The 26445-nt window shown below is 40.2% G+C and overlaps 1 protein-coding gene across 1 annotated transcript; it reads left to right on the top strand.

Annotated features, from left to right (window-relative positions):
* The first annotated feature begins 8050 nt into the window (after positions 1-8050).
* Positions 8051-26194, top strand: LOC131217561 (wall-associated receptor kinase-like 1). Its single transcript, XM_058212498.1, has 2 exons — positions 8051-8149; positions 25049-26194. The coding sequence occupies exons 1-2, from the start codon at positions 8051-8053 to the stop codon at positions 26186-26188; spliced, it is 1239 nt and encodes a 412-aa protein (XP_058068481.1). The 3' UTR covers positions 26189-26194.
* The last annotated feature ends 251 nt before the right edge of the window (positions 26195-26445 follow it).

The raw sequence follows: 26445 nt of genomic DNA, 5'->3' as shown, positions 1-26445 counted from the left end.
CTTAGAGAATCGAGTAAACTCTCACAAGTTGAAGGGGAAACAAACTGTTGTGCAAAAGAAGAAAGATGAGATCTTGGAAGTAGCCCAACAGGAGGTGTTTGGTCCCGAATATATGGGCTTTCGTAATAAAGATATTATTGATTTTGACGAAGATTCAGATTGGGAAGTAACTATAGTTAGGAGAGAGAGCTTGTGCCTTGCTTGTAAAGAGGAAGAATGCCGACGCATGTTTGGCTTGATGGGGTCTATACATGATACGCGGAAGGGGGGAAGTGGGACTGCAGCGAAGAGTGAGACTGAATCTGCAAGTGGGGGTAGGTTGGGTGGATTACAACGTATGTTTACGTGATGCACCTGTAGATGTGGATGTAGATGTGGAAGAAGTAAATAAGCCTAGGAGACCCTCTGTTGATCTGATCCTATCCTATTTAGGAAAGAATTAACTAAACAAAAGAAGATAAAAAAATGTGGAGTAAAACTTCTATTGAGAAGCTGGGTAGGGCAGCAACAAAGTTATTTATTTATGCCAACATACCCCTTAATGCGTCTAATTCACCGTATTGGCAGGTAATAATTGATGTAGCAGCAGAAGCAGGTGAAGTAATTGAAGGCCCCACGACTAGGGAGATTGGGGGGAAATGGACAGATGCAAAGTATGCGGATGTGAAAGTATATGTGGCTACCTTTAAACCCATATGGCAAGCAAGAGGATGCATGATCGTGTGCAATAGTTGGATTGGCCCAACAAGACACAGCATGATCAACTTCATGGTGTACTGCTACTTGGGAACGGTGTACCATAAGTTAATTGATGCCTTGGCTGAAACAAAAAATGTTATTTATTTTTTTTCCCTAATGGATAAAGTGGTGGATGAGATTGGAGAGGAGAATATGGTGCAGATTGTGACATATAATGAAATAACACATAAGGCTACAAGACAAAAGTTGATGTTAAAGAGACCACAAATATTTTGGTCACCATGTGTTGCCCATTGCATTGATCTTATATTGGAAGATAGAGTAAGTATTTTGGATTACAGCCATTAACATCAATCTAGGCTAACAAACAAGGAAACAATAACTGTATAAGATATATACAATTAGTAACTGTACAAGATTGACACAATCATGCTATAATTAGAGGACCTAATTATAGCTAAATATATGCTAATGCTGTCCTGATTATGTTGTCCCTGCTGTTGTCCTGATTATGGCTAAATGTATCCTATCCCTGCTAAATATATGTTGCTGGCCTGATTATGGCTAAATGTATGTTGTCCCTGCTAAATATATGATGTTCTGATTGACATCCCCCCTCAAATTGATGATGGTCGATCAAGAAGCATCAATTTGCCCACAAGGAACTGATGGCGCAGTCATGTCATGGACTGGGTAAACACGACAGCTATCTGAAGGTTAGTGGAAACATGAGGAAGAGAAATGATACGAGTGTCTAATGCTTCCCGAATAGAGTGACAGTCCACCTCAATGTGTTTCGTTCGTTCATGGAAAACGGCATTAGCAGCAATCTGAATGGCACTAGTATTTTCAGCATGGAGAGGTGTAGGATCAGACTGGGAAAAACCAAGCTCAACCAGAAGCCCACGAAGCCAGGCAATCTCAGAACAAGCAGCAGACATGGGACGGTATTCGAATTCAGTAGAAGATTTAGAAACACGAGGTTGTTTCTTACTCTTCTAAGAGATCAAGGAATCGCCAAGAAACATGCACCAACCTGTGACAGATCGTCGAGTATCAGGACATTCGGCCCAATCCGCATCACTATATGCAACGAGGTGAAGAGGAGAGCCGGTTGGAAAGAACAACCCACGGCTAGGGGATCCTTGAAGGTATCGGATGATACGACGAACAGCAGCCAAATGTAGATGGTGTGGAGTCTGCATGAACTGGCTAACCTGCTGGACGGCGAAGGAAATATCAGGCCGAGTAATAGTCAAATAGTTCAAATTGCCTACCAGTTGTCAAAATAGAGAAGGATCAGACAGGAGATCACCCTCCTCACGACGATACTTCGTGTTTACTTCTAGAGGAGTATCCACAGAAGAAGTATCCTAAAGACCAGCTAAAGCAATCAAATCCTGTGTGTACTTATGTTGATTCAGAATGATACTAGAAGGATCCGTGTGAACTTCCAACCCCAAGAAGTATGTAAGAGGACCAAGATCCTTCATATGAAACGAGGCCCGAAGATACTACTGTAGACAAGTGATCAAGTCTGAATCCGTCCCGGTGATAACAATATCATCAATGTAAACAAGAAGAAGAACAATACCAGTAGAGGTCCTACGAAGAAACAAAGAGGAGTCATATTGACTCTGCTCAAAGGAAAACTGAAGTAAGGTAGACTACAACTTATCAAACCATGCCTGGGGAGCCTGTTTCAACCCATACAGAGATCGCTTCAATTTACATACATCAGAAGAAGAGGAGGTCAAGCCAAGCGACAAGGCCATGTAAATTTCCTCTTTAAGATCACCACGAAGAAATGCGTTTTTAACGTCCATTTGATGAAGTGGCCAGCCTTGGGATGCTGCAATAGAAATAACCATCTGTACCGTAGTCATCTTGGCGACTGGGGCAAAGGTCTCCTCATAGTCCACCCCATATTCCTGTCTGTTACCAAGTGTAACCAATGGGCCTTATAGCGACCCAGAGTACCATCAGAACGCAGCTTAATCGAGTAAACCCATTTACAACCAATGGCTTTAACATTCGCCGGACAAGGAATAACATCCCATGTGTGATTGTCCTGAAGCGCCCGAAGTTCTTCGGCCATCACCTCACGCCAACATTCATGCTTAACAGCCTCGGAATAACATGATGGAATTGAAATAGAGGACAAAGTGGCATGAAGAGATGTATGAGAAAAGCCATACCAATCAGGAGGACGAGAGACTCTAGTAGACCGGCGAGGAACAATGTCAGAACCCGGATCAGCCGCAGAAGGAACAAGCTGAACAGGCTCAGATGTCGGGTCAGGCTCAGGAAGGGGCAAAGTCGGTCGTCGGCGTTCATACACAAATCCAGGTTTGAATCGCTCAGGAATAGAAGTCAAGTCATCAAAATGAAGAAGAACATTGATCTCAGGCAAGGATGTAACATGAGTAGAAAAGAAAGACTGATTTTCAAAGAAAACAACATGACGAGAAATACGAAATCTGTTAGAGCATGGATCATAGCACACATAACCTTTGTGTGAATTACTATAACCCATAAAAGAGCACTTAACATATTGGGCAGAAAGTTTGTGTCGTTCATGTGATGGCAAATGAATAAAAAAACACAACCAAAAGTATGCATATTAAGATAGTTGGGATGCTGATGATGAAGACGATAATAGGGAGTTTCAAAATGCAAGACACTTGAAGGCAATCTATTAATTAAATAAACTGTCATGGCTAAGGCTTCCACCCAAAATTTAGAAGGAACTGAAGATTCAAGCAATAATGTTCGAACAACCTCCAACAGGTGGCGATTCTTACATTCAGCAACACCATTCTGCTGAGGTGTATAAGGACAAGAACGCTCAGAAACAATTCCTTTCAGCTTGAGAAATGCATGAAATTCATGAGACACATATTCACCACCCGAATTGGGCCTTAACACTTTAATGCCCGAAGAGAATTGAGTTTCAATATAACCCACAAATTGTTGAAACACAGAAAAAACCTCAAATTTAGAATGAAGAAAATAAATCTAGGTATACCTACTATAATCATCAATGAACGTGACAAAATATTTATAATTTGCATGAGATATAACAGGAGTAATACCCCACACATCACTATGGATCAAATCAAAATAGCTTTTAGCACGACTACCATGAGCAGGAAAGGAAAGAGATTTACTCTTACCTAATTTACATGTTGAGCAATCAAAGGAGAGATGAGAGGAAAATTGATCTTTATTACCCAACAAACCAGATTTTACTAAATGAGATAGAACAATAGAGTTAGGATGACCCAAGAGTTTGTGTCATACTTCACCCTTATTGTTTACAGTAGTACAAGCCAAAGAAATGCAAGAAGGAATGGAAAAATGTAGAGGATACAATCATCCAACTTTAGGCCCCTTCGCGAGTATCTTCCCCGATACCTGATCCTGCATAACACAACCATCACGAGAAAACCCAACATAACAGCTATTATCAACCAATTGTCCGACAAAAATGAGACTAGTAGAAAGTTCAGGAGATACAAAAACTTCTTTAACTAATGAATTAATATCCCCAACAGCATGAATAGGTAACTGAGTACCATCAACAATCTGAATGTACGATGAGCCATGATAATGCCGAACATTGGTAAGAGTATTGGAGGAACTAGTAATATGATTAGACGCAACAGAATCAACAAGCCAAGGTAAAGATGGTAGTGTACTGTTACATTGAAGCCCTAAGGCTGAAATAATCATTTGCTGAATAGTTTCAAGAGTAAGAACAAAGGGATCACCAGCTGTAGAGGAATTAGCGGAAGCAGAAGTACCCACCGCAGCTTGATAGGCATTAGTTTGGCGATTCTAGGGACGAGTCGGATAATCTTTGATAATATGTCCCGGCTTCTTGCAATAATTGCAAGATTTCTTGGCACAGTAAGAAGCAATATGCCCATATTCCTTGCAATTGAAGCATTGGACCTTCCGCATATCCCGACCCTTGCCTTTCCCGTGAGCTGCATAAGCGACGTCATTAGAGGTCATGCGGTTCTGCCGAAAAGTAACTTGTGTTGCAAGATGCTGCTCTTTACGAAGTAATTCCCCAAAGCACACATCCAAAGAGGGAGGAAGATCACGATTCATCAAATTGGAGTGAGTTGCCTCAAATTCCAACTGTAACTTCATTAGAAACTGATCTCTCTTGCTCTGTTCATGAACCTCCTGAACAGCAACGAGAGATGCAGATGGTATCTTAGCATAAATAATGTCAGCAAATTCACCCCACAAGTTCTGAAACCCAGAAAAATAATCTTGTATGGAGAGATCGCCCTGAGTGTAATTGGTGATCTTATATTCTAACTGAAAGCGTCTAGCTGTGTGGTCCTGATTGTAAACCTTCTTTAAATACTCCCACATATCTCGTGCAGTCTTGTATGGCCTCAGATTTAGGACAATCAAAGGATCAACATATCCTAAAATCCATGTCATGACTCTAGCATCTTTCACTTTCCACTGAGCCAATTTAGATAGTTCAGTAGGAGCTGGATCACTTCCATCTATGTGACCCCATAACTCTTTCCCCAGGACAAATAGGCGAAATTGAAATTCCCAGGCAGAATAATTCTTGCCCGTGAAGCGCACACCAAAAGAATCCGAGTTGCTAATAGACATGGTGCCCGGAACACAGTAATAAAGACTGATAATACTAAATCTACCTCACCCCTAGTCCAAAAACAAGCCTACAACCAGCAAATCCAAAATAAAAGGAGACCAAAATGAGAATTTTCAGCAAGAACTGGACACGCCGACAGCTACTAATCACCCCAAAATGAAAATTTCCAACAAGAAAGAAACTTCCTACCCTTGACAGAAATTGCCAAACTGCAATTTATAACCCACTAGAATTATCTACACCTTCCTTTGAAGGTATCGATAGCCAAGAAGACCAACAGATTAGTCTCAACCCAACCCAGAAATCTCAGAATAGGTAATAGAAGGCTCTAATACCATGTAAGCATTTTGGATTGCAGCCATTAACATCAATCTAGGCTAACAAACAAGGAAACAATAACTATACAAGATATATACAATCAGTAACTATACAAGATTGACACAATCATGCTATAATTGGAGGACCTAATTATAGCTAAATATATGCTAATGCTGTCCTAATTATGCTGTCCTTGTTGTCCCTGCTAAATATATGTTGCTGTCCTGATTATGGCTAAATGTATATTGTCCCTACGATCCCTGCTAAATATATGTTATCCTGATTATGCTGTCCTTGCTGTCCCTGCTACATATATGCTGCTGACCTGATTATGGCTAAATGTAAGCTGTCCCTGCTAAATATATGTTGTCCTAATTGACAGATATTGGGAAGAAGAAGAGTGTTAAGAAAATGGTCGAAAGGGCAAGAGAAGTAATGACATTTATTTACAACCATAATCAAGTAGTCGCAATAATGAGGAAGTTCACAAAGGGACAAGAGTTGCTTAAGCCTACGACAATTAGATTTGCAACTAACTTTATATCCCTAGAGATTTTGTACCAGCATAGGGCAGAGTTGAGTGAGATGTTCGCTTCCCGAGATTGGCTCAACATAAAATATAGGAAGAAGACAATAGGGATGCCGGTTGATATTGTGAACACCGTAAGGGACAACAAATACTGGAAAAAGGGCTCAAAAGATCCTAAAGGTGATGGAGCCACTAATGAGGGTACTCCATCTTATTGAAACCGACGAAGCACCTACCGTGGGCTTCCTTTATGATGTCATGGATAAGGTGAAGTTAGCAATTCAACATGACTGTTCAAGCTAGTCTTACTAGAAGATGATCGACAAGAGATAGACAACACAACTCATAGATACAGATACACCTAATCATTTGCTGCGGATGATGAGGTTCACGTCGGACTAAAAAATGTGATAAAGAGATTAGGCCCAACTTAGATATGCTCATATGCAAATAAGGGCGTTGAATAAATTAGATACTTTTGGAAATCACCAGGGTAGCTTTGGAGATTCTCTCGCACAACTTGCAGTATCTAGGTTGCAACTGCCCGAATGGTGAATGAATTTCGGAGAGTGTGAAGGTTCTCCAAAAAATTGCAGTGAGGATTTTAAGTCAAACAACATCTTCCTTTAGTTGCGAAAGAAATTGGAGTTGTTTTGTACTTATTCATTCGAAGAATAGGGATATATTGCAAACTAGGACGTTAGATAAACTGGTCTTCATGCACTACAACATGAGGCTAAGAATGCGGCGACATTATAAGAGCATTAGCGCCAGCGGTAATATGGATTATTGTCCAATAAACTTGGACGATATTTATAATGAAGACGACTCACTTCTACTTTGGCTAGAAAGCAAAAACATATAGAGGAGGATAGTGAAGAATTGGAAGTTATTGACCCAATAATACGCACGATGCAGCAAGAGAGTCATGCAACTGTGTTGGGCCCAGAAAGGGGCAGATTTCACGCAAAGTCCGGCTCAGCAGAATAGTATGAGCAATAGTAGCAGCGAGACTGACACAGATGATCATGATGATGGTGGTGATGACACACCTAATTTTGGTCCCACTTCTGGTGTTGCTCAACCCACTATATAGCCATCTACAGATCGTGAGGCCGATGAGCATCAACGGGGTACATGAAGTCGGACTTATGAGTGTACTGAATGCAGCCAGTAGGAGGAGGATGGCACCAGTGGTGCATTGGGAGGTCTGAAACATTGGCAAGCCTACAGCTATGATCCTGGGCATTATAGGTATTCTTACGGCCAATGGAATTATACGGAGCCTGTAACGTCACATTCTTGTTGGAGTAGTAGTCTTCTTGATCCACCGTATGATTACAGATATCTAGATTCAAATCCGAGTTATTCATCACAGACACATTCTCAATCTCATCAGCCTGAGTACAGGCACCAGTATGGCTATTCGATGGGCACGAGTGGATATCCTTACTCGGGGTCGAAGTTGTTACTTAGTCACAATCAGTCATCCTCTGGTTTCGTTGACCCGGTCTTTCCCTCTGGCATTAGATATTATGGATATGCAGCACCTATTCCACAGCCGCAACCTGATGATAATGAGGACGTGGAGATTGAGCAACCACAATAAAGCAGATTTTCATTTTGGTGGTGAATCGGGAGTTTTATTAAGGTAAGTATATTTTTTAAAACATTAATTACAATTAAGGTAAGTATTTCTATACCCATTACCCACACATTCACCAAGCAAGCACACACCTGACACTGCCGAACTTTTTTTTTAAATAACTCCTTTAACAACCAATCAACTAATCCTTAATCAAGTTGCTTACAGGGGAGTAAATCAGACACTACTATTTATTTTTTTAATCTAAAGGATGACAGGAAAAGAATCACAGATTCACAGGATAGCAGAATTCTCTGACATGTTGAAGACTTTAAATAGAATGAACATTGTAATTTATGTAAGTCCTCAGGTATGTGATATAAAGTAAATTATGGAAAATAATAGCATATGTGAGATATTTTGATATTACATTCATTCTAATGTATCTATCATTGGTATTAGATAGTTAGAAAATTAAATCTATGAGTTTTGCAATTAATTACAGGTTGTCAAGTTCATAAATTCATCGGACAGCCCGATACAGCTTTGTCACCAAAGAGTGGACCGTTACACTACCATAAACATGTTCAAAATTATAAATAAATGCGTGTTTGGAATATTTAGAATTTTCTGAATTTAATATGTATTTTTTCAATTTTTTTTCATTAAAAAAAGGACCTTATTGACCGTTATGGGGCCATATCGGCCGATACGGCCTGTAATAGTATTGGTAACGATAGGCACCGTTATGCCCACCATTACCACAATGGCACACCTTGATCAACCCTTTCACTTAATGTTCTCTCCTTGTCCTTGAATTGACTACTAATTAATGTTCTCATTGTCCTTGAATTGACTACTAATCCTATATATGTAGGTCGATTAGTTGATGATGATTGCATTATTTGTTTTTAACATAATGGTTGTGTGATTCGAGACCGATGAACCGGGATAGTGAATGGGACATGCCCAAGGTATCCCGTATTGGTATCGGTTGGCGTAACAATTCCCTCCGATACCGATACGAATACGGGGTGTAGCGGTGATACGGGGGGGCGTAACGGCCCGTAACGGTGCAATTTTTATTTTTTTTGCCAAAAAAATATTTTTAAAAATGGATTAAATCCGGAATATTCTAAGCATTCCAAATATGCATTCATTTATAAATTGGAACATGTTTATGGTGGTATAACGGTCCACTCTTTGGTGAGAAGTTGTATCGGACTGTCTGATGAATTTATGAACTAGACAACCTGGATTTGACTGCAAAACTCATATATTTAATTTTCTAACTATCTACTATCAATGATAGATATATTAGAATGAATGTAATATGAAAATATCTTACATGTGTAAGTGTTTGCAATTATTTTTTATAAATTATTCTATATTAAGTTATTAACAATTTAAAATACCTGTGGCTGTGACTGTGATTCCTGTCCTGTGACCTGTCATCCTCAAGTCAAGAATATTGTAAAAAAATAAAATAATAATTAGTAGTGTCTGATATACTCCCCTGCAACTTGATTAAGGATTACTTGATTGGTTATCAGGGGAACTATTTTAAATACAAATTCGACAGTGTCAAGTGTGTGCTCGGATGGCTGCTTGCAATAATACTGTTGTGGCTCGTGAGCTGTCTACTGCAAATACTTACCTTAATACAAATATATACTTACAATCACAAGTCACCACCAAAAAAAAAAAATCTGCTTTTTTGTGGTTGCTCGACCTCCACATCATCGTCATCGTCATCATCATCATCAGGGTGAGGCTGTCCAATAGGTGGAGGTTCTGCATATCCATAATATCCAGTGCCAGAAGGAAATACTAGATCAACGAAACCAAAGGATGACTGATCCTGACTTGGCAACGACTCCGACCCCGAGTAAGGATATCCACCAGTGCCCGTCGAATAGTCATACTGGTGCCCGTACTTAGGCTATTGAGAATATTGAGATTGAGAGTGCGTCTTCTGTGATGAGTAACTTGGATTTGGATCTGGATATCTATAATCATATGGATATGTATCAGGAGGACTACTCGAACATGAATGTGATGGAACAGGCTCAGTATAACTATAATCATAATCCTGTTGGCCATAAGAATATTCATCCTAATAATCTTGACCATAAGCCTGCTGATATTGCGGACCTCCCGGACCCGGTGCACTATTAGACCTACCCTCCTCCTGCTAGCTATATCGTGACTCGGTACACTCATAAGTCCGACCTCATGTACTACCTTGTCGATGTTCATCAGCATCGCGATCTGTAGACGGCTGTATGGTGTGCTGAGCAACACCAGAAATGTCAACACCAGGGGCAGGGGGTCATCATCACCATCATCTGACACGGTCACGCTACCACTGCTCGTACTCCTTTGTTGATCTTGAGCTGTACTTGGCATAAAAGCCGCCCCTCTTACTGGGTCCAACACATCTGCACGACTCTCTTGTTGCGCTGTGTGTATTACTGGGTCATCAATTTCCAATTCTTCACTATCCTTTTCAATTTGCTTTTCCCTTGCTTCCAACAAAGGTAGAAGCGGGTCATCCTCGTCATAAAAATTGTCCAAGTTTATTGGATAGTAGTCTGTGTCATCAGCGGCTGTAATGCTCCTAAGATGTCATCGCATTCTTAGTTTTATATTGTAGTGCATGAAGACAAGTCTATCCAATGTCCTAGTTTGCAATCTATTCCTATTCTTTGAATGAATAAGCGCAAAACAACTCCAATTCCTTTCGTAGCTAAAGGAAGATGTTGTTTGGCTCAAAACTTTTACTGCAATTTTTTGGAGAGCCTTCGTACTCTCTTCGAAATAAATCCACCATTCGGCCAGTTGCAACCTAGATACTGCATGTTGTGCAAGAGCATCTCCAAAGCTACCCGGGCGATTTCCAAATGTATTTAATTCATTCAACGCCTTTATTTACATATCTAAGTCAGGCTCTAATCTCTTTATCACATTCTTTAGCTCGACACGAACTTCATCATCCTCAACAAATGATTGGGCATATCTGTACCTAGGATTTAGGTAGTAACCTGCTGCATGAAGATCATGATGGAGTTGTCTTGTCCATCACTTGTCGATCATCTTCCAATAAGACTCCCAACTTCTACAATCACATTGAATTGCCAACTTTGCCTTATCTATGGCATCGTATAGGAAGCCCATGGTAGGTGCTTCGTCGATTTCAACAAGACGGAGTACCCTCATTAGTGGCTCCATCACCTTTAGAATCGACTTCACCCTCTTCCAATATTTAGTCTCACATGGTGTTTGCAACTTCAACCGGTTTCACTGATGTCTTCTGTGCATGTTTTGTGTTGAGCCAATCTCGGGAAGCAAACATATCACTTAACTCTCCCCTATGCTAGAATAAACTCTCTAATGCTATAAAGTTTGTTGCGATCTAGTCGCGGCAGGCCTCAACAACTCTCGTCCTTTTGTGAACTTCCTCATTATTGCGACTACTTGATTATGGTTGTAAATAAACGTCGTCACTTCTCTTGCCCTTTCGACCATTTCCTTAACATTCTTCTTCCCAATATCTTCCAATATAAGATCAATACAATGGGCAGCACATGGTGACCAAAAAAGATGTGGTCTCTTCTTCATCAACTTATGTCCTTCAAGCTTATATGATGCTTCATTATCTGTCACAATCTGCACTACATTCTCCTCTCCAATCTCTTCCACAACTTTATCCATTAGTCTAGTAATATAATTAGAATCTTTTGTTACCTCTGAGGCATCAATTGACTTCTGGTATATAGTTCCTAAATGACAGTACACCATGAAGTTGATCATGCTGCGTCTGGTTGGGCCAGTTCAACCATCACACATGATCGTGCATCCTCTAGGTTGCCATACAGGTTTAAAGGTAGCCACGTATACTTTCACATCCGCATACTCTGCATCTGTCCATTTCCCCTTAATCTCATTAGCCGTAGGAGCTTTTATTCCTTCACCTGCTTCTGTTGTTGCATCAATTACCACTTGCCAATATGGAGAATTGGCCGCGTTAGGAGGTATGTTGGCATGTATAAATAACTTTGTTGCTGCCCTACCTAGCTTTTCAACGGAAGTTCTACTCCACATTTGTTTTATCTTCTTTTGTTTAGTTGATTCTTTCCTAAACAGGATTAGATCAATAGAGGGTCTCCTAAGCTCATTTACTTCCTCATCCAAATGTATAGGGACATCACGTAAAGATGTCTGTCGTCGGCTCCCAAACACACGTCGTAACCCACCAAACCTACCCCCCCACCCCCACCTGCAGAAGCAGCTGCACTCCCACCCACTGGTATCACGTATTGACCCACTCGCGCCAAACATGCAGCGACGTTCTTCCTCTTCACGAGCTAGACACAAGCTCTCTCCTAGCTATCGTTAATTCCCGATCTGAATCTTCGTCAGAATCAATAATATCTTCATCACGAACGCTCGTATATTTAGGACCAAACACCTCCTGTCGAGCTGCATCCAAAATCTCATCTTTCTTCTTTTGTCCAACAGCATGTTTACCCTTCGACTCATCCAGACTAGCTTGCATTAAAAGCATTATCTTTTTCGGTACTCTAGTACATCCCGCAACTTGACCCTTTCGATGTGCGAAATGTTATTTGAAATGAGTAATTCCACCAGTTACTAGTCTATCACAATAGTTGCACGTCATTTGGCGCCTAGTACTACCAACCCTCTAACAATGTTGCCATCCAATATCCTCACTTGTTGGCCAGACCTAGACATTTCCTTCTGCTCAGGTAGATACTAGATATAGATTAGATATGACCTATGTCTATGTGAGATTGTGAGTCTACTTGTTATTCTAAATTTATATACAGTTTCAAAATCTACTCAATAACAATGATTTTATATTCTAAACCCTAAGAAGCTCCAAAACCTGTCTAATATAAGAAACAATAAATATAAAGTCACTAATTCGAAAATATAAAAATATATAAAATGACAATAACAATCTGTAAAATGGACGTTAACATGTTCTACTATGATTAACACATCATATTCTACTATTAAAACAGCAAAACATTTAATAAAAAATGATTTTTCGAATTTTTAAAAAAATGGCCAAAAATAGTACGTAAATAGAAAAAAATTATAAAAAAATATAAAATGACAACGACAATCTGTAAAATGCACATTAATATTTTCTACACATCATATTCTACCATTAAAACAGCAAAACACTGAATAAAAAATGATTTTTCGAATTTAAAAGAAAAAAGGCCGAAAATAGTGCGTAAATAGAAAAAAATTATAAAATAACAACAACAATCTGTAAAATGCACATTAACATACTTTACTATGATTAACACATCATATTCTACCATTAAAACAGCAAAACATTTAATAAAAAATGATTTTTCGAATTTTTAAAAAAAGGGCCAAAAATAGTGCGTAAATAGAAAAAAACGATCATTTTTTTTTCTATTTACGCACTATTTGCGCCATACAATTCATATTAAAGAATAATTCGCCATACAATTCACTATTTTATAAAACTAATTATTCTCTTTTAGATGTCTTCACTTGTGTGTGTTTCGTCCATCTACCAGCATATGAAAGGACAATATTTTCGGCTCAAGCAGCACAATGTGCTTTTATGGGCTATAGTACCACTCGAAAGGGGTTTCAGTGATATGATCTGGAGACCAAACACATTCGAGAATCTTGAAATGTTGGTTTTTTAAATATGTCATTTTTTTTTCTTCCCTCAATTATGAGTTATGACATTCCAGTCAAGTTTCTCATCCTCCCAGTCGATTTGGCTATTCCCCTGGTCATTTCGCTTGCTTTGCTCAATCATATTTGTTATTTGGCACTCTTGATTCCTTAACAATTCCCTCTACTTACCAACAAGCCCCCATTATACCTTGTAGGGAGTAGACCATGGATGCAAAGATAAATGCCTAATTGGAAATGATACATGGGTCTAGTACCTTGTCCCACAAATACTACTATCATTAGCAGTAAATGGTATTATCTATTAAGCTTCGCTACAATAGAGGAATTGAGCTATATAAGGCTCATCTTGTTTCCTAAGGTTTCAAACGGGAATATGGCACCAACTATGAAAAATCATTTGTACCATTAGCTAAAATGACTATAGTACAAATGGTCAACGCACTTAACAATTCATCAATAGACGATTTTTAAGGACTTAAAGAATGCTTTGCTTCAAAGGCTATTTGAAAGAAACTATCTACAAGCACCTCCACCTACCTATCACCATGACAAATCCATGATTTGTCGCCTCAAGAAATTGTTATATTGGTTAAAGCAAGCTCAATAGCAAGGTTTGAACGCTTTCAATAGGTCATTTTGGTAATTGGTTAAACACAAAGCTCCCACAACTATTCTTCATTCATTCATAATAGCTTAATTGGGAATACTTTGTTGGTCCTATACGTTGATGATATTCTTGTCACGCAAGATGACCAACCTAATATCCAAAAATTAAAACCGCTCCTCAATTAATCCTTTAAGATGAAGGACCTAAGGCCTGTAAAATGCTTCTTTGGATTGGAAGGCATCTAATATAATTGACGTCCTTCATCTAGAAGGATTGGCCGAGGAACTGTTTTAATGGCTAGAAATAAGTTGGTGATCCCATGTGACAAGAATATCATCAACATATAGGAGCAATGTGATCCCAGTTGACTAAATCAGTGAAAAAGAACAAATGGGTTTTGATCATGTGCAACAAAGGCCAAGAACTACGCCAGATAGGAGTGAGTTGGTACAAGTTGAAGTCTCTAGAAGGGTAAGGGGAGGGCCTAAAATGACGTGGGTGGAGGTAGTAGAAAAAGACTCAATGACCTATAGTCTAACTCAAGCTATGGCCCTTAATAAAGTGGAAAGGCAAAATAGGAATCATGTAACCAAACCCAAGTAGTTGGGATAAGGCGTAGGTGATGACGATGACGGTTATATGGTCCATCAAAATAAGTACACTCTTGACTTGATCAAATTGACCAACTTGAGGATGATAAATGAGTGGATAACCCATTGGAGGCATATGTTAAGTATAAAAAAGACGCGAAGAAATCCTGATCCCACTCTCTATAGACAACTCGTTACCATTATCATATATCTCATCATGACTCATCCTAATATATCATATGCAATACAGATCGTCAGCCAACTTATCGTTGATCCCTGTTGCATTCACCTTTCTACATTTTATCGTATTCTTTTGTCTATGGGGCAAACGTGATATAAGCTTGTTCTTCTCTTCTTACAGGCCTATGCTAATGCTGATTGGGTAAGCTACCCTGATACTCATCGTTCGACAATTTGATGATGTTTTTTTTTAAATTTTTATTTTTTATTTTAAAAAATAAATAAATAAATTTTAAACACCCACATCCCTTGGAAATGTAAAAAGAAAGTCTCCAAATCCTCTACAAAGGCGGAATACCAGGCCATGTAGTTGGCACGTGGTGAAATTACAAGACTAGAGGATCTTCTATATGATATGAATATTTCTCGAATCCACACTGCCCTTATATGCAGATAACACAAGTTCTATTTGTATTGCATCCAACCCCATTTTTCATGAGCAACACCAAACATATAGACATGAATTGTCATTTTGTTTGAGAACTCGTCTCAAGAAATTATTCTTCTTCATGTGGCCTTTGAACAAGGTATTCAAAATCGATTACGTAACGGTAACGGTTGATATCGTTACGCGATATGGCCCCGAAACGGGACACCTCTATTTTTTGGGTTTGTAGCGGTCGTCATAGGCCATAGCGTCCGTTACGGTACCATAACAACTGTTACGTACAATAATCCTAAAGAAAATGGGAAATTTGAAAAAAAAAAAAAAAACAAACGCACCTTTTTTCTCCTCCTCTTCTTCTTCTTCTTTCTTCCTGTCCCTCTCTCTCCCTCCCTCTTTTCAGTTCCCTCTCTTCTCTCCCTCATTTCTTCTCTCTCTCTCTCTCTCCCTCTCTCTCTCTCTCTTCTTTTCTTTTCATTTTCCCTCTCTTAGAAAAGACGAATGGACTGCGTGGCTTTTTCTTAATGCTCTGCAATGCACTTGTACTGTTTTGTTGCGTGGGGCCCACCTTGATTTATGTGTAGTATATCCATGCCGTCCATTAGTTTTTCAGGTTCATTTTAGGGAATGATCCTTGAAATGAAGGGATCCAAATCTCAATTGGACCACGCAATTGGGATTGAATGCCCACCGTTAAAATCTTCCTAGGGCCCACTATAATGTTTATTTTCCATTGAACCTATTGATAAGGTCACATAGACCTTGATGAAGGGAGAACACAAATAACAGTTTGATCCTGATGTAGAGTGGGTCGCGGACAGTTTCATGGCCAAGATGGATCAGAAAAGGCCCGGTCGACGACAGAAGTGATCCGGAACGTCGGACCTTAGATCGGGCGTATCTCACAATCCGGAATGAGTTATCAGGCGTAAAATATATGATTTTGGCGTAGAACGAGCTACTTTAGCCAACCAACCCAGATTTGCGAAGTAACCCTAGATCGATGGTCGTTTCCCTGTTTAAATTTCGTTTTTACTATAAATAGTAAGTTTTAGTTTGATTATAACTCTTCATCCGTTGGGCTTTAGGAGTTGCGTCCAACATGAAAAGAGCTTAAAATAATTAGGAGAACGGTTTGGTGAAGCGAATAGGACATTTACTATTTTTGGCCAAAAACCTTGCGCACTAGTAGACATCACGACCGTCTATAAATAGTAAGTTTACTATTTATAGTAAGTCGAGGATTCTAGGAGTTTTAGTTGTAGTTTGATTCTGATTTCTTTCCCATTGCTTGGTACCCCTATTTAAAGGGTTGTGAACTCGTTTTTATGAATTAATTAATCAATTTCAAACTTATTAGAATTTATTTCTATTTTCTGTTTTCTTTCCTCGTGGATTCGAGAAGTCTCTGTGAGGAGTCCAGAGAAGCTCCGTGGATTCGGAGTAGTTATCCTCATCACTTTCATCCCCGCGTCAATTGGTATTAGAGCGAGAATTCCCCTCGGGTCGTTGGCAAACAATGAAGGTGTGAATCAAAATCTTGTGGACGGTGATCCAAGGATTCGTTATCTTTCGGAAAGAATGAAAGCTTTCCACTGGGAGAATCAGTTGACCATGCAAGGGCTGTAGGTAACCCTCGGCCGTCTTGCGGATGCGCTACTTCCGCCCCGAGCCCTAGGCGGTGCTCCACCACCCGTGGTTGCTGTACGACGCAACTTCGATTTTCGTAGAGCACTACCAGTGGCAAACCGTAGGGCTACACCAGATGATTCAAGTTCTAGGGACGAGGACCTTAATGAGGGCTTTGCCCGACGACCAATCCATGGAGGCGATCATCTAGATCGTGCTGAAAGAGACTATCGAAGTAAGGTTGAACTTCCTAATTTTAATGGTTTATTACGTATAGAAGATTTTCTCGATTGGTTGCCGAAGTAGAGAGATATTTTGATTATATGGACGTGTTAGATCATAAAAGGATAAAATTGGTAGCATTTAAATTAAAATCTGGTGCTTCTGCATGGTGGGAACAATTACAACTCTCACAAGCCCGTCAGAACAAGGTGCCTATCTCATCATGGCCACGGATGAGATGTCTTCTTCGATCACGATTTCTCCCCAATGATTATGAGCAGATATTATTCTAGCAATATCAAAATCGCCGACAAGGAAATCAAACCGTCACAGATTACATTAAAGAATTCCAGCGGTTGGCTACACGAAACGATCTGTCAGAATCTGAGTCACAGAAGGTAGCACGATTTATAGGTAGGTTGCGACCGACAATTCAGGACCGAGTTCAGATGTACCCAATTGGGACCGTGGATGAAGCAGTTCAATTGGCAGGTAGGGCAGAAACACAACTTGCAAGAGCTCCTGCTCGTCCATATCCTTCAACTCGACCTCCCATGACAGGCCCCATGCAGGATCCAGTGCTGGCACGAGGAAAAGATCCAGTAGGAGAACGTCCTCAACATCCTACAATCGCAAACCGTGATACGGGGAGCGGCTCATCCAGACTCAATGTGCAGCACCCACAACAGCGGGCCCGAGTAGGATTCCAAATCCTTATGCTCGACCAAGGTCGAACAATTGTTACCGTTGTGGCCAACTAAGCCACTTATCAAACACTTGTCCTCAACGTCCCGCACACACTTGACCATAAACGAAGGGGGCACTGAAGATGAGGCCACAGAAGAAGACCGTGACTTTGATGAAATGAGCAAAGCACTGAAGAAATAGCAGGTGGCAATGAAGTGACGAGCGAGAATCGTGGCGAATTTTTAGTTGTTAGGCGACTACTGTATGCCCCATAAAAGGAATTACATTCACAGTGACACAATATATTTCGTACTTGGTGCACTGTCAACGGAAAGGTCTATGATGTGATCATAAACAGTGGTAGTAGCTGGAACATCGTCTCAAGAGTGATGGTGGACAAGTTGCGGCTACCAACGATGAAACATCCTTCCCCGTACTCAATTGGCTGGATAAAAAAGGTGAATGAGACCAAGGTAACTGAACAATACACTATCTCGTTTTCAATTGACAAAAATTATAAGAATCAAATACTTCATGATGTGGTCGACATGGAAGCTTGTCATATGCTACTCGGTCAACCCTGGCAGTCGGATCGTGATGCGACCTATCGGGGATGAGATAATGTTTACATATTCGTCAAGGATAGTCGAAAAATAATCCTTGCCCCTATGGCAACAGAGAACCACCATGAAGCCTCTAAAATGGAAGGGAGTTCCCTCTTGACCATTTGGGATTTCATGGAAGAATCCAAGGAAATCGGCGAGGTATACGCCGTAGTGGTGAAGGGCGAGAAAGAGAAACTCTCAAACATCCCTCCAAGTTTAAGACTGTTGCTAAACGAATTCAAAGAAGTCTGGCCTGAGAATTTACCTGATGGATTGCCCCCCATGAGGGACATCTAAAATCACATACACCTCGTCCCTAGGGCTAGCCTGCCCAACCGCCCTCATTATTGGATGAGTCCGAAGGAGTGAGAAACTTCAGGAGCAAGTGGAGGAATTGATCAGTAAGGGTCTCTTGAGAGAGATCATGAACCCATGTGCCGTACCAGCATTATTAACGCCAAAAAAAGATGAAAGCTGGCGCATGTGTGTTGACAACCGGGCAATCAACAAAATTACCATCAAATATAGGTTCACAATACCACAGTTGGACGACATGCTCGATATGCTAGAAGGGGCCAAGGTGTTTTCTAAACTAGATCTGAGGAGCGGGTACTAGCAGATTCGTATCCGACCTAGTAATGAGTGGAAAACGGCATTCTAGACCAAGGAAGGGTTGTATGAGTGGCTAGTCATGCCCTTCGGCCTATCGAACACACCAAGTACTTTTGTGCGTTTGATGAATCAAGTTCTAAAACCGTTCACTAGCCGATTTGTGGTAGTATATTTTGATGACATATTGATATATAGCCAGGATGAGGCGGAGCACAGGAAACATCTCAGGCAGGTGCTGCAGGTCCTACAAATTAACAAGTTGTACCTCAACTTCAAGAAGTGTAGCTTTTTAACTGACAGCCTGTTGTTTCTAAGATTTGTTGTAGCGTCCACAGGCATTCGTGTGGACGATGAAAAGGTGCGAGCTATTAGGGAATAGCTAATCCCGACAAACATTAATGAGGTGAGGAGTTTTCATGGGTTAATGACTTTCTATCGTCGATTTGTGCGAGATTTTAGCACCATAGTCGCGCCTATAACATATTGTATGAAAAAAGGACCGTTCCAGTGGACCGATAAAGCTGACAAGAGCTTTCATGAGATTAAGCATCTTTGTCTACAACACCGGTCTTGGTGCTTTCTAATTTCGACAAATTGTTTGAGGTTGAGTGTGACGCTTCATACGTCGGAATTGGAGGAGTATTATCACAGGAATGTAGGCCGGTAGCCTTCTACAACGAGAAGCTCAGCGAAGCCTGAAAGAAGTGGTCGACTTATGAGCTTGAGTTGTACGCAGTTGTTCAGGCGCTGCGACATTAGCAGCATTATCTGATTCAAAGAGAGTTTGTTCTATACATTGACCATCAAGCATTAAAGTTTATTAATAGTCAGACCAACGTGAATCGTGTGCATGCTAGATGGGTTGCGTTTTTACAAGAATCCACTTTCGTTCTGAAGCACAAGTCAGGGCAACAGAACAAGGTAGTTGATGCACTTAGCCGTCGTGCATCACTACTTGTTACAATGAGCAACGAGGTGGTCGGCTTCGACTGTCTCAAGGAGCTGTATGCCGAGGATGAGTACTTCAAAGATTCTTAGATGAAGTGCCAAGAAGGTTTCCCCAGTGACCTTCATATACAGGACAATTTTCTCTTCAAAGGGAATCGATTGTGCCTCCCCTAAAGTTCTCTAAGGGATCAGATTATTCAAGAGCTACATGGAGGTGGCCTCGGTGGACACCTTGGGCGAGACAAGACACGAGCTCTTGTGGAAGAGCGGTATTACTGGCCGTAATTAGTACGTGATGTGGGAAAAGCCGTACAACGTTGTCATGTTTGTCAGACCTCCAAGGGGCAATCTCAAAATACGGGCCTCTACACCCTATTACCTGTGCCTGACGGTCCTTGAGAGGATTTATCAATGGACTTCGTGCTTGGTCTCCCACGAACACAACGCGGCATGGATTCGGTGTTCGTGGTGGTAGATCGTTTCTCCAAGATGGCGCACTTTATTCTATGCAAGAAGACCCTCGATGCAACACACGTGGCGAATCTATTCTTCAGGGAGGTCGTACGGCTACACGGGGTCCCCAAGACTATTACTTCTGATCGTGACACGAAGTTCATTAGCCACTTTTGGCGAACTTTGTGGACTCGATTCGATACACGACTTCAATTCAGCAGTGCTTACCACCCACAGACTAATGGGCAGACCGAAGTTGTGAATCGCACGTTGGGAAACCTCCTTCATTGTATTTTAAGAGAAAAACAGAAGCAGTGGGATTTAGCCTTGTCTCAAGCAGAATTTGCATTCAACAATATGGTGAACCGCTCGACAAGGAAATCACCATTTCAGATTATCTACGGATAAGTGTCTTGCCACACACTTGACTTGGTCCCTCTGCCCAAGCACCCAGGCACGAGCATTGCAGCAAAACATATGGCAGACAAGATCATGGGCATCCATGCGGAAGTGCAGACCAAGTTACATGCCTCGAACGAGAAGTACAAGGAAGAAGTAGACAAGCACTAGCGACAAAAAGTGTTCGAGGTAGGCGACCATGTTATGGTCCATCTGCGCAAAGAGAGATTTCCTACCGGGACGTACAACAAGTTGAAAAATAAGAAGATTGGACCTGTCCCAATCATTCGAAAGATCAATGACAACGCTTATGTTGTTGATCTTCCAGATGACATGGCGATCTCACGGACTTTCAACGTCGCGGACCTAACCGAGTATCATGAACCAGAGTAGGATGAGAACTCGAAGACGAGTTCTTTTGAAGTAGAGAGGACTGATGTAGAGTGGGTCGCGGACAATTTCATGGCCAAGATGGATCAGAAAAGACCCGGTCGACAACAGAAGTGATCCGGACCGTCGGACCTTAGATCGGGCGTATCTCACAATCCGGAATGAGTTATCAGGCGTAAAATATATGATTTTGGGGTAGAACGAGCTACTTTAGCCAACCAACCCAGCTACGCCGTGTTGCACAACCCGGATTTGCGAAATACCCCTGGATCGACGGTTGTTTCCCTGTTTTAATTTCATTTTTACTATAAATAGTAAGTTTTAGTTTGATTATAACTCTTCATCCGTCGGGCTTTAGGAGTTGCGTCCAACGTGAAAAGAGCTTAGAATAATTAGGAGAACGGTTTGGTGAAGCCGAATAGGACACTTACTATTTTTGGCCGAAAACCTTGCGCACTAGTAGACATCACGACCGTCTATAAATAGTAAGTTTACTATTTATAGTAAGTCGTGGATTCTAGGAGTTTTAGTTGTAGTTTGATTCTGATTTCTTTCTCATTGCTTGGTACCCCTATTTAAAGGGTTGTGAACTCGTTTTTATGAATTAATTAATCAATTTCGAATTTATTAGAATTTATTTCTATTTTCTGCTTTCTTTCCTTGTGGATTTGAGAAGTCTCTGTGAGGAGTCCAGAGAAGCTCCGTGGATTCGGAGTAGTTATCCTCATCACGTTCATCCCTGCGTCAAATCCCCAAAAAAAAAATTGTCCTAAGAAATTTTTAATGGTGAGAATTAAATCCCTATTTTGTAGTCCACTTAAGAATTGGATCAGCCTCAATTTTTGGACAATGCCCTAAAATAAGTTGGCAAAAAGGATGGACCACATGGATATACAACAAATGCATTGAGGTGGGCCCCACATTAAAGAGATACTCATTAGTGGTCCACCGAAGATTTAGATCTACCTGAATTTTTGGACCATGCCTTAAAATGAGTTGGCAAAACGGATTGATGGCATGGATATACAAATATATCGAGGTGGCCCTCCTGGCCCACTAGTTGTCCACCTGAGATCTGGATTTACCTCATTTTTTTACCATGCCCTTAAATGAGTTGCCAAAACTAATGGATGACATGGATATATAATACATAATCGAATGAACCCCACGTACATGGCCCTCAAAATTTGTACATGAGGTATGTATCAACTCAAAATTAACCAATTAAATTTTGAGACCATTAGTCACAATCCCAAAATTAAATTGTTTGAACAATTTTCACCATTAGTGATGCAGGACAATTAACCATTTGCTCTAAAAGCTCGAACTATTGGAGTATGGTGAATTAATCCCTTTATCTCATAGCCCAGGCCCTACATCTCATGGATTAGGACCTCGATTGAATCCCTCTTGTGGGCCCCAAATCACATGGGTACTGCCTCACATGATCCACCCGCCTCACACGGGCCGCCCACCTCGAGTGTGTCCCCGCATCATACAGGCAACCCCACTCGAGCCTGGTGTGAAAATGCCCCTGCATTAATAACCCCTGGTGAAGAGTCTCGAACATGAGACTTCCCGCTTTGATACCAATTTGATGCAAGACAATTAACCATTTGCTCTAAAAGCTCGAACTGTTAGAGTATGGCGAATTAATCCTTTTATCTCATAGCCCAGGCCCCACATCTATGGGTTAGGACCTCGGTCGAACCCCCCTCGTGAGCCCCAAATCACATGGGTACCGCCTCACACGAGCCACCTGCCTCACACAGGTGGGGCCCACCTCACAAGGGTCGCCCACCCTGAGTGTCCCCGCATCCCACAGGCAACCCAACTCGAGCCCAATGTGAAAATGCCCCTGCATTAATTAGTTTGCATACACTTGTTATTTTTCATTTTTCACTGTCTAATAAATGTCCACCAATCCATTAGTAGGATAAGTGTCAATAGATTGCATTAATTTGAGGCTAATTTAGGGTATCAAATGGTCCCCGAATCGACAACACTATTTACCCCAATTTATTTATTTTTTCTTTTCAAATCTATGGGGGAAAATAATATCGAATTGTTAAGTATATGAATTACATAATAGGATATAAAAGTTCCGAAACTCTATATATTGAAATGAAATGTATGCGAGTCATAAAGTATGCAATGCACTAGCACTATAAATAAAAGTAGAACTTGAAAATATAAGATGTTTTGGTATTACATTCATTATAGTAAATATATATATATATATATATATATATATATATATATATATATATATATATATATATATATATATATATAGTTAGAAAACTAAATATAAAAGGCAGATTGGACCATTACACTAGCATAAACATGTTCAAAATTATAAATGAATGCATATTTGGAATATTTATAATTTTTTAGATTTTCTTAATAATTTTCCAGGTTTTTTGGAGCAACAAATTATTTTTTAGTGATACAGGGGCGTATTGCCCGTTATGCCCCCCCATATCACTTGTTACACCAATTCAGTGTATCCGTAATGGTGGGCACCGTTACGCCCACCGTTACCGCTACGGAACACCTTGCCTTTGAAGAACAAATTCCAGATCTATTTGCCAAAGATGTGAATAGGGCTTGCCATAATTATTTACTATAGAAACTAAGGTTAAAGTATCATTGCCATAATTATTTACTATAGAAACTAAGGTTTAAAGTATCATTGCCATAATTATTTACTATAGAAACTAAGGTTTAAAGTATCATTGCCATAATTATTTACTATAGAAACTAAGGTTTAAAGTATCATTCAAAACTAGTAAGTACTACCCGATATTTTTCAGTATCAGGCATCGATGATACGGGTGTATCGTCCCCATATTCGTCCGAAACAGCCCAATATGGGACGTTACATAGCGGTATTGGTGGTGAATGATACGTTACATAACACACCCATTTCAAACCTTGAGAAAAAGTAATAAATTAGTTTGAGGGAGAAAGTAGAGATAAGGATCCTGGATTATGTAAATATAGTGTAAATATGTAATATATTTAGGATCTCTAATTCTCTCTCTCTCTCTCTCTCTCTCTCTCTCTATATAGAGTCATGCTCCCCTGCGCACCTACGCACGTGCGCACCTTTGCACACGTGTCATGGGTGTCTAATCTGAACGGTCCATGTGATGCGGAATCCCATGAAACCTCATGTGAGAAATTTTCACCCTGATATAAAATTTTGGTGGGCCATAGCAAAGAGAAACGCAAATCAAGGGAGGAAATTGTTTTAATTTTTCATAGCCCATCAAAGTTCTAGATCAAATTAAAACTTGGTCCTGGGGGGTTTCACGAGGTGCTGTTTCACATGAACGGTTCAGATTTTGGATCCACATCATGTATGATGGGTTCTCAAAAAAGTACGTATGTAATAGGTACGAACTGGTTCGCAGGTAAGTGTTTTCCTATATATATATATAGCTCATACAACTGATATATTTATATGTATATAATCCCCATTATAGGCCTTAAATAAACAACACAATTTTCCAATTTTCTAGTGTCCATGGTCACCTTGACAGTTTCAACTAGCAAGCTCATTAAAAGACAACTATTAAAAAGTGAAGAAACAAAAAATGAGTGGAAATATCAATCCCCAGACCAAAATGCTCCTCACACATTCTCGAACTCGAAAATAATCAATAAATAGTAAAAAACAAAGTCAACAAACCCATAGGCAACTGCAACTAAAAGAGTTGAATATTTTTTACAATTTCCAAACTTGCACCCTCCTTTTTAATGCCTTTTTTTCATGTTTTTTCAGCAAAGTTACAAGAGCTGTCAGATATCCCCATTTAACAGTCCTTTTTGTTTTCTTTTAGGGACCCTCTTATGCACTGGATCTATAGCACTTTGTTTTTTTGGTTGTTTCTGGGTTCAAAGGAAGAAAAATCTGGCAAATGTTCGAGCAAAATACTTCAGAAAGAATGGAGGCATCTTGTTACAACAACAATTCTTTTTTCTCCATGGATCAACCAGATCCCCAAAAATATATTCGGCTCAAGAGCTCAAAAAGGCCACAAACAACTACCAAATCAGCAATATATTAGGTAGTGGTGGGAATGGCTCTGTCTACAAAGGAATCCTCAACGATGGCTCAATAGTAGCCATTAAGAAGTCTCTAGTTGTAGATAAAAGCCACATCGATCAGTTTATTAATGAGGTTGTCATTCTAACTGAAATCAATCATAGGAATGTAGTGAAGCTCTTGGGCTGTTGTTTGGAGACACAAGTTCCCATGTTGGTTTACGAGTTCATCTCAAACGGAACTCTATACCAGAAAATCCACGAAAATGACGATCCTTCCGAGTGTGTTTCTTGGCAATCACGCTTTCGAATCGCAGTCGAAACTGCATGTGCTCTGTCTTACCTTCATTCTTCTACTTCCACACCCATATTCCATAGAGACATTAAGTCCTCCAACATACTTTTGGACAAGAACTATACTCCAAAGGTAGCCGATTTTGGAATTTCAAGATTAGTTCCACTTGACAAGACAAAGGTCTCAACTATGGTGATTGGAACGTTCGGATATTTGGACCCTGAATACTTCAATACAGGAAAATTAACAGAAAAAAGCGACGTTTACAGCTTTGGGGTGGTTTTACTTGAGCTTTTAACCGGGCGGAAGCCTATTTGCTCTGATTCGTCAATGGAGTATAATAATTTGCCAATGGTCTTTTTATCTTATATTAGGAATGACAACTTCATAGAGATTTTGGATGACAAAGTAGTAAGAGAGGGGAAAATGGAGGAATTACAAGCTGTAGCGGACATCGCAAGACGATGTGTAAGAGTGAAAGGTGAAGAGAGGCCCATGATGAAGGAGGTGGTGCAAGAGCTTATTGCTTTGTCTAGTGAGCATATGCAAACAGGACATGAGTGTGAGGTGCAAGAATGGTGAAGAGCATCGAGCAAACCAAAAGAAGGAAATCATCTTGGAGAAGAGAAGTCTTGAAGATCTGAGACTCTTTCCTTACTTTTTCATTGTGACCATCATCTTGTATTTTCTATTTGAACAAAAGAACAACTATAGTTATTATTTCCCATTGGACAAAGCTACACATTGTGGACATATATTTGTATTTGTTTATGTTTTCATTCACCTCATCTTTTTTGTGTGTATTTTCATACAAATATCTTTATAGGATACAATTAAGA

This window comes from Magnolia sinica, chromosome 10, assembly GCF_029962835.1.
Source record: "Magnolia sinica isolate HGM2019 chromosome 10, MsV1, whole genome shotgun sequence".
Lineage (NCBI taxonomy): Eukaryota > Viridiplantae > Streptophyta > Magnoliopsida > Magnoliales > Magnoliaceae > Magnolia > Magnolia sinica.
This window is presented reverse-complemented; position numbering and strand designations above follow the sequence as displayed.